This window comes from Myotis davidii, unplaced genomic scaffold (genome assembly GCF_000327345.1).
Source record: "Myotis davidii unplaced genomic scaffold, ASM32734v1 scaffold228, whole genome shotgun sequence".
Lineage (NCBI taxonomy): Eukaryota > Metazoa > Chordata > Mammalia > Chiroptera > Vespertilionidae > Myotis > Myotis davidii.
In genome coordinates, this window is record NW_006300104.1 from 965827 (window position 1) to 975611 (window position 9785).

The following is a 9785-nucleotide window of genomic DNA, read 5'->3' on the forward strand; positions in this document are numbered from 1 at the left end:
TATAGTTTTATTGATTTCAGAGAGGAAGGGAGAGAGAGAGATAGATAGAAACATCAGTGAGGAGAGAGAATCATTGAGCAGCTGCCTCCTGCACACCCCTCACTGGGGATCGAGCCCACAACCCAGGCATGTGCCCTGACTAGCAAACGAACCGTGATCTCCTGGTTCATAGGTGGATACTCAACCACTGAGCCACACCAATAGTTTGTTGATGTTCTCATTTAAAACAGAAACATAATATAATCATGGAGCTGTTGAATGCTTAAGTTAAAAAATTTTAGAGATATCTACTCATAAAAATGTATCTGAAAAGAAGAGATGGAGACCATGGTTCTCTGAAAAGGACTGTAATGGAAAGCAAAGTGATTAGAATTTGATTGTAAGAAACTAAGAAATATACAAAAATTTGTATGTTTAATTTGTCTCTTCAAATTTGTTTGCATGAGGGTACTCTTCCGTGTTAGAGGTTCTGATTTAGACCAAGGATAGACAATCTAACTTCAGAATCACCTGAAGAGTTTATCAAGAAATTTTTTTCCTAATACTAAGTTGAGAAATCTTAGTTATGACAGCACCATTGAAAAAGAAGGGTTAAAACCAAATACCTGCCCAGCTGGCATGGCTCAGTGGTTGAGTGTCAACCTATGAACCAGGAGGTCACGGTTCGATTCTGGGTTAGAGCACATGTCCAGGTTCTAAGCTCAATCCCCAGTGTGGGGCATGCAGGAGGCAGCTGATCAATGATTCTCTCTCATCACTGATGTTTCTATCTCTTTCTCCCCTCCCTTCCTCTCTGAAATCAATAGAAATATATATATTTTTTAAAAAGTACCTGTTCCCTGTTTCTTTTTCAGGAGAGTTGCGCAGGCAGCATTAGTAGCCATGTCCAGGGCCAGCTTCTTCTCATTGTTTCTTAAATCTGTTCTAGCACCTTTCCCAACACAAGAAACATAAATTAGATGTTTTTGAACACTGTAGCACAGCAATACTCTTTCCACCAAAACTGACTACTTTTGGCAAAACTAACTGGAGAACTTTTCTGGCTCAGAGGTAAGTTTTTTCAAAGCAGAAAAACTTTCTCAAACCAATAATAGTGTACTTGGCATCTTTAATCAGGGAGCTTGTTGCTGCACCTGTGATATTATGCACACTCAAAATATAGCCTTTCCCTTCAAGTCCCTGTAAAATTTGATGTGAATTTTTCAGCGAGGAGCTTATCGTCCTCTGGTAAATCCTAAATCAGTTTGACCCCACTAGTTACTATGCCTCAGCATGATTGTTTGGAGAGTAAATTCAATATGCCCTTTGCCCCTTCTGTTCAAGGTCTTTGGGAAAGATCATGTGGGTTGAGCTTGAGGGGGGATTAATATTTTAGGTCTATAAGTATATTCTCATGTATATTAGCAAAATAGCAAATTAATAAAACTTAGCATAATTCCCATAACCTATCTTCTACATACTTTTTTCCTTGTCTTAATTGTGTTAAAAATTATATCAGCATTCATGAATACATTCTCATCATTAAAGTTTCAAAATACAGAAGTATGCTGACCAAATCCATATGTCCCATTTTAGCTCCCAACAAATGCACCCTTCCCCATTTTCTACCTTCTTCAGAGGTAGAAAACCATTCCCCGCAAGTAGGCTTCAGTTATCTCCTTCAAGTACATGGGTGCATTCACAGACATATATGTACATCCACACAAACCCAAACTACATATATTGGTCTGTCATTTCCTTTTTTAGCTGATGTTTAATGGACACAAAATTATATTAGTTTCAAGTGTACATGATTCAGTATTTATAGATATTGTGAAATGATCACCACAATGTCTAGTTAACATCCTTCACCATTCAATTACAAAAAACTTTTTTTTACGTGATGAGAAGTTTTAAGATCTACTCTTTTAGCAACTTTCAAATATGCAATACAGTGTTATTAACTATATCACCATGCTGTGCGTTACACCCCCATGACTTATTTTATAACTGGAAGTTTATACCTTTTGACTCCAAGATTTTTTTAACTTAATTTATAATGGTACTACTTCCTTTGTAGCACACATACTTATAGCTCAACCTATTTAAATGTTTATAAGTATTCCATCTTGTGGATGGGCCAAAATTTATTTAATCTCTCCTCTATTGGGGGGCACTTAGCTGTTGTTCCTAATTTTCATGATGGCAAACAATTCTGCATGAACCTCCTTGAACAACATCTTTGTATGTGTGTGTGTACTTCTGAAGGATGTTTTCCTAAAAGTGGTGTTGAAATGTAAGAATATGGACATATTTAATTCTGCCAGCTCCTGTCAGACTGCTTCCCAAGAAGGCTTTAGCAATTTTCACTTTCTGCCACAATGTGTGAGAGTACCATTCTCTTTGCAACCACAGCCTCCTCAACAAATTAGAGCCATATATGTAATTTTCAATTTTCTAGTGGCTGCATTTTCCAAAAGTGAAATTCATTTAAATAATATACTTTATTTTGCCCTGTATATCTGAAATGTTATCACTCCATCATGTAACCATTATAAAAATGATTATGATAGCTTACTTTTTTTAATTAAGTCTTCAAAATCTGGGGTGCATTGTACACCTATAGCACATCTCAGTTCACACTAGCCTTATTTCAGGGGCTCAAGTGTGCACGTGGCCACTGGCTCCGTAGCTGATAGCACAGCTCTCGGCATAACTTTGGGCGGAGCACAACTAAAGTGGTGTCCAATCTTTTAGACCAAGAGTTTACATCATCAATATACTTTACATCAAAAACATTTCCTCTCCTATATGCTAACATTGCTCCAAGGAGCCCTAACGATAGTATGTCCATGTAACAGGGCCTTGGGGCTCAAGCATCTTATATTATAGCCTTCCGGACCAGGGTGTTATGCCTGGTTCGCTGTAACGGTTTATGAGTATTTGTGGGACAGATGGCTGAATGGACAGTCAGTCCATAATTTCACAGTCCCCTCTGATTTATGTAAAAACAGGGAATTAAGGGATCTTCTCTCATTCTCTATACATCTAACACCTGCTCAGTCGAGCAGGATACTGCAGCCACAGAAATCTTTCTTAGCTATCAAGACTTTCCTGTGAGAACAGGAGCCTCAGAAACTTTACCTCTCAGAGAGGACCTCCTCTGTCTGTTCTCTCTCTCTCTCTTTCTTTCTCTCTCTCTCTCTTTCTCTCACACACACACACCACAACACCTTTTTCTCCTTCTAAGGTCCTTTAATGCTACAGAAATGTACAATAAATTCTTACTAAAATTAATATATATAATTTTAAAGCTTACCAAGTTTTAATTTAAAATTAAAAACTTATATAAATCATACAAATCATCGAAATAATTCCATCTTATCATAACAACTCTGTGATACAGACAAAGTAGAGGTTAAAAATCCTTTAAATTAAGGAGGCTATTATTTTTCCTACTCTTCCTATTCTTCCTGCTGGTGTAATTGGATGTAGCCTATTTTTCAGGGTAAGCAAAGACCAGGTAAACTCAGCACACTTTACCTTTTGCCAGAAGCAACTCAACAATATCTGCATAACCCTTCCAGGCAGCAGCATGCAAAGCTGTGTCTCCCAACTTGTTCTATGGTGATAAAAAGAGAAAGTAGCTTAATCCCCTCACCTTTTTCACCCAGCCCTCACAACCCCCATGCCCTCTGACGGCTGTCAGTCTGTTTACTATCTATGAGTCTGTTTCTATTTTGTTTGTTAGTTCATTTTGTTCAGTAGATTCCACATGAGTGCAATCATATGATGCCCTGGCTGGTGTGGCTCAGTTGCAATCAAAAGGATCGTCCTGTGCACCAAAAGGTTGCCGGTTCAATTCCTGGTCAGGGCATATACCTAGGCTGTGGGTTTGATCCCCAGTGGAGGCATATATGGGAGGCAACCAATTGATGTTTCCCTCATCTCTCTCTCTCTCTCTCACTCTTCCTCTCTCTCTCTTTCTCTATCTCTCTCTCCCTCTCTCTCCCTATCCCTCTCTCTAAAATCAGAAAAACATACACTCAGGTGAGGATTTTTTTAAAAAAAGAAATATAGTACTTGTCTTTCTCTGACTTGCTTATTTCACTTAGCATAACCGGGTGGTGAACACACAAAACATTGTACAGATAATGTACTATAGAATTATACATTGGAAACCTATGTGACTTTATTAACCAATGTCATCCCAATAAATTCAATTTTTAAAAGTAACAAAGAAAAAAAAAGTAACATTTTAAAAATAGAGTGTAGACTGAAAACACAGGAATTTAAGCTTACTCTAAGTCAGTGATTTTCAACCTTTTTCAACTCATGGCACACACAAAAAAATAATTAATGTAATTACCTATCCTTTTTGCTCCAACGCAACTTTTAATTAATATATTTATTTCTAAAACACCAATTTGTGCCGAAACTGGTTTGGCTCGGTGGATAGACCGTCGGCCTGCGGACTGAAGGGTCCCAGGTTCGATTCCGGTCAAGGGCATGTACCTGGGTTGCGCGCACATCTCCAGTGGGAGATGTGCAGGAGGCAGCTGATAGATGTTTCTCTCTCATCGATGTTTCTAACTCTCTATCTCTCTCCCTTTCTCTCTGTAAAAAAATCAATAAAATATATTTTAAAACAAAACAAAACAAAAAAAAAACACCAATTTGTTATTCCACTTATTCATGCATCCATTGGTTAATTCTTGTATGTGCCCTGACCAGGATTGAACCTGCAATTTTGGCCTACCAGGATGACACTCTAATCAACTGAGCTACCTGGCCTGGGTAAAAGTGACTTTTTAAAAAATCAGGTGCCTATACATGTATGTATATAAGGATTTCTGGTACTAAGAATTAACTAAACAAACACAACCTTATTATACAACGTGACCAGGATATGTCCTATATATTTATGGTTCAAGACAGGGCATTCACACAGGACAGCTACTATTGTGTTGTCTGTGGTCATTTTTTTATTTGACAATCTAAGGGAAAAGAGGTCAGTGCCCCTGACTAAATAGTCAGGTATTGCACGTTTTAAAAATTCTTGTAGCACACCATTTGAAAATTACTGCTCTAAGTAAACCTCAAATGAGAAGAAAGTTATAAAATCATATAAAATTCCAAAGAGGGAAAGGAGAGTCAAGAGATGGGAGATGAGACATGTAGGGAGATGGAATGGGATGGAGGAAGAGAAACTGCAGTGACAGAACCCAAGCGGAAGCACAGAGGCCTGCAGAGCAAGACACCAGGAGGAAGCCAGCAGACTTCCTTCCATAGAAACCTGGCATGACCTGGGAACAGGAGATGCCTAAGAAAAAGTGTTTATAAGAAGTAACCCCAGAACCCCAGATCACCTGCCTCTCTCCTTGCTGCCAGAGGATTCAGTACAGATGCTAGAATTACCCTGTCAAGAAATTAACCAGAAAGTTTTCTAGCTCATGGACACTAGGTACAAAAGAAGGTGGCAATAAGGCCAGGAAATACAACCAGGGGCTAGCTGAAAAACCTAAAACCTGAGCAGTAAGACCGCTCTCCCAGGAAGCTGGAGGTTACTTTTCTGTTGACGCTGATCAGCCCCACATGTGGAGGAGGGAGGGAGCACTCATCCTAGCACATAGGGACAACCCAACCAAACAGCCAGGACTTCACCACGTCGCCCAGTGGAGAGGCCCACCAGACAATAAGCCCCACAAGCACACAGAGCTTCTCATTACACTTAAACATGAAGGCACAAAGACACTAGGTATTTGAGGAAAATCTCCTGTATTTGAAAAAGAACCAAAACAAAAAGTCCAATGAATCTCTGAGGGAAATGATACAGTACCGTGAATAGCAGGAAATGTTTTCAAAAGCTATAATTAACATCAGAGATATATGGCAATATTAAATAACGAAACCAGAAATAAAGAACTCTATTTAAAATAACAATCAGAGTAAAAGAAAGAGCTTGAGGTAAAGAGAATTTTAAGATTGCCCCCAAGACTCCTGCTCCTGGCACACACCCACTGTCTAATTCCCTCCCTTTGAGTCGTGGTCGAGACCAGTAAATATAATAAAATATCACTCCCATAATCAGGTGTCTAATCAGTTGATGTGGAGTTCATCAAAAGGGAGATTGTACTGGGTAGGCCTGACCTAATCAGGTGTGCCCTTTCCCAAAGACAGGTACAGTGCCAGAGACACGGTCTGCCACTGGCCTTGAGGAAGAAAGCAAATAGTCATGTTGAGAACTGTCTATAGAGATGAGTGGTCTCAGAAAGCTGAGGTCCACATTACCACCAGTACAAGAAACTCAAGTCTCCTGGCAACCTCAAGAGCTTGGAAAAGGATGTGATCTCCATCTGAGAATCCCACTCTAGCCATACCTATGTTCCAACCTATGAAACCTAAGCAGAGAACCCATCTCTGTCATTTTGGCCTACAGAAAATACAAGGTAAATGGGTGTTATTTCAGGCTGCTATTTTTGTGGTAATTTGTTACATAGCCATAGGAAAGTTATAAAATAGAAAAGGCAACCAAAATAAAACATGAAGATAAAAGTGAGAAAAACCTTAGAACTAAGAAAATTGGAGGTTCAACCTGAGATGTCTAACACAGCTACTAATGGGCATTCAGAACCGAAGAACAAAGAAAATGGTCAGAGAATGAGCATATGAACTATAGAGGAAATAATACAAGATATAGACCCACATTGAAGCCCATCACTGGGAAATTTTAGAACACCAAAGTCAAAGACGTCAATGAAGAGAAAAAGTAGATCACACACAAAAGAATGGGAATCAAAATGGCATCAAGCCTCTCAAAAGCAACCCCAGAGAGTAGAATACCATGGAGGCATGCCTGCAAAATTTGGAAAGAAACCATTTACAACCTATAATTCTGTCAACCAAATAATCAGTAGCAAGCTCCCCTCTCTCAGGAATCTACTTGAAGACATGTGATTCATGATATGATTTTCAAGCACTATGATATGATTTTTTTCATGCCCATAAGCTGCACAGAAAGAACAAGACAGGTGTGTTAAATGACTTTCATGTAAAGAATCTTACCTGTTGGTCCAGTTCAATGTTTGGTTGAGTAAATAGCATTTCTACTATATCTGAAATTCAAGTAGAAAAAATAATAATTTTTTAAGATTTTTTTAAAAGTCTGATAAAAACTAAGCATAATAAGTGTAAAGAAGAGAATTCTTTAGAAGAATCTTCAAGAAAATCCTTACAACAAATTTTTCAAAATATATCTAAATTGAAACCTTCAGACTCTAAAAGGGAGAATTACTTTGGGAATTTTTTTTTTTCCAAAACAATTTGGCTTTTGCATTTTCACATGACATCTATTACTGGAGTATTTTTACATTTGCTATGATACCTAATATTTATATGACTAATTTGTGTTTATTAGATAAAATAAACTGGGTATCTTTTGGGACACAACCATAAATTTCCCTTTAGCTATGTGCTATTTAATTTGTTGGGGTTTTTTTGTTTCTCATTGTGGTTGGGATTATGTTTTTGGGTTGTAGAGAGAGGTGTAAAGAGAGTGGTTGTGGCAGAATGTTGGCCAGTATGAAATACATCTAGAAATTCCATCTGTCATTATTACGAGGGACTATAACAGAGAAAGTTACCAACTGAATCACTAACTCAAGCAAATGCTCTTTCTCCTGAATCTAGCAGTTTGCATTAATCTTCAAATGTATATGATCAAAGCATATGTCAGGGAAAAAGCTAAGCTAGAGGAGTCCATTCTGTCCCTTCCTTCTGTAAGATTAGATATTGGGGTTTGTTTTTAAATGACTGTTGTTTTCCTGTAACTGTGCCAAGTCTGAGGAAAGGAAGCTTCCATTCTTTCAAGTCAAAGAGGTCCATGTAGGAAGGCTGGCTGATGACATTCAACCTACTGTGTTACAAAGAAAGCTTCCAGGATCAGGGCTATTGGCTGATGTTCTAAAGGATTTGAAAAGAATAACCAATTTTTTTTTCATTTCTGTAAATCTGACTCCCCTAGATGAAGTACATTTATCAGAAGCACAGACATTTTTGGTAACAAACAAAATGGAATACCTTTGTGACCCCCGTGACAAGCCCAGTACAAGGCAGTGCTGCCAGCTTTGTCTAAGCCATTGACACCAACTCGGTTGTCCAGACACTCTCTCAACCAGCTCAAGTTGCCTGAAAAAAAAAATTTAACATTTATAAAAACACATGAAAAAGAATTTTGTTTTTTGTTTGGCCTTTAAATCAATTTCATCCTGCATACATTTCCACTTGCAATGGCTTAATCAGCAAGTCTGAAAATAAGACCTGCTGAGTAATGCATCTATTATGGTATATTTTGACTTCCAGTTTATTAATGGAAAGCATTAACATCAATTTTTAATAGTAGGTTAATGGGAAAAGTTGCCTAAATGGGTCTGCTTAAGGTATTTTTACTCTATAAAAAATAGGTATTTTTTTCCTTTGTGAATTCCTGAAATTTGGCAAGGGGGGTGGGGTCAAACCTAAGAAAAAGCAGACACTACCTATATTCTTATTTTAAATGCACTTTCAGTTCTTACAAGAAAAGAAACACTAAATAACCTACTCAGATTTTCTACTCAGATATTAAAGTACAATACTGATTTAAAATCCCCTGGCTAATGCCCTAAATATCTAATTTACAAAAAAAAAGTTTTAAATGTCAGTTTTGTAGCTCTACTTATGCACAATCCTAAGCCAATAATTTCCTTTTGCATATTCAGATTTCAAAATGACCTAAAATAGAATAAAAGGATCCTTGCAAACACTCCCCATGCAGGGTTTCTCAACAGTAGACTTATTGGCATTTGAGGTTGGGAAATTCTTTGTTATCGGTGCTGTCCTGTAGCCTATAGTATATTCAGCAACATCCCCAGCCTCTACCCAAAAGGTGCCAGTGGTATTCCCCTAGTCATGGCAGTCAAAATGTCTCCAGATATTGCCAAATGTTCTAGGGTGTGGAGGGAGGGAATTACCCTCAGTGGAAAACTACTGATCTACAGGATTAGGCCTCAGGTACAAGGCCCAGCCCATTGCTCCCTCCTTCCCTGATTCCACCCTCATCACACACACCATCAACACTCTCCCAAATGCCGTATCCCCTAGAAGCCCCCTGCCCTCCTGCTCTCCTGTTACTCATTCTGGCCTCTGGAGCCTGTTTAACTCAAACACGCTCCCATTGCTGTACATATCACACCGTCTTGTTCTGTCACACACATCTCTCTCTTTCCAGACTTTAACCTCTGGGAGTCACAGACCATTCCTTTCCACTTGCCACTGAGCACGGGGTATATAAGGCACTCAAAAGTGTGAGTGACTGACCATTTAAAATCAAAATTACACGTACCTCTCTAGGATGACAGAAGGCAGAACAGAGACTGCCTCTGGGGGAGACAGGGATTTAACTAGAACGGGAACTTTCGGGGATGACAGAAACACTCTAGATCTTGGATCTTGTTCCTGGTATTGGTTACATGGCTGTACACATTTGTCAAAAGTCACCAAACTGTATAATTAAAATCTCTGTGTGTCACTGTTCTGCATATCTCAGTCTAAAAGAATCACACCTACCTCTTTTTGCAGCTTCATGCAATGGATTGTCAATGGATTCCGCCTGCTCAGCCACTAGACGGGAAAGATAAAGTATAAACCCAGCGTTGAGAGTGTCACCCAAATGGTTCACTAAAGCCTTCACAGTCCCCCAGCTCCCACAGAGCCAAGGCCTTCTGCAATCCAGCTTCCCTTACTGAGAGTGTGTGAGGCGGGGGTGTGGG

At 38.8% G+C, this 9785-nt stretch overlaps 1 protein-coding gene across 2 annotated transcripts in view; it reads right to left on the reverse strand.

The window, feature by feature from the left end:
- OSTF1 (osteoclast stimulating factor 1) overlaps positions 1–9785 on the reverse strand; it is a 31156-nt gene that overhangs the window by 16658 nt on the left and 4713 nt on the right. For both annotated transcript variants that reach the window (XM_015572311.1, XM_015572312.1), the window contains exons 3-7: positions 9583–9636; positions 8059–8166; positions 7045–7094; positions 3523–3601; positions 833–931 (exon numbers count right to left, since the gene is read on the reverse strand). In XM_015572311.1, coding sequence (XP_015427797.1) covers positions 833–931; positions 3523–3601; positions 7045–7094; positions 8059–8166; positions 9583–9636 — 390 coding nt within the window. The remainder of the gene's footprint in view (positions 1–832; positions 932–3522; positions 3602–7044; positions 7095–8058; positions 8167–9582; positions 9637–9785) is intronic.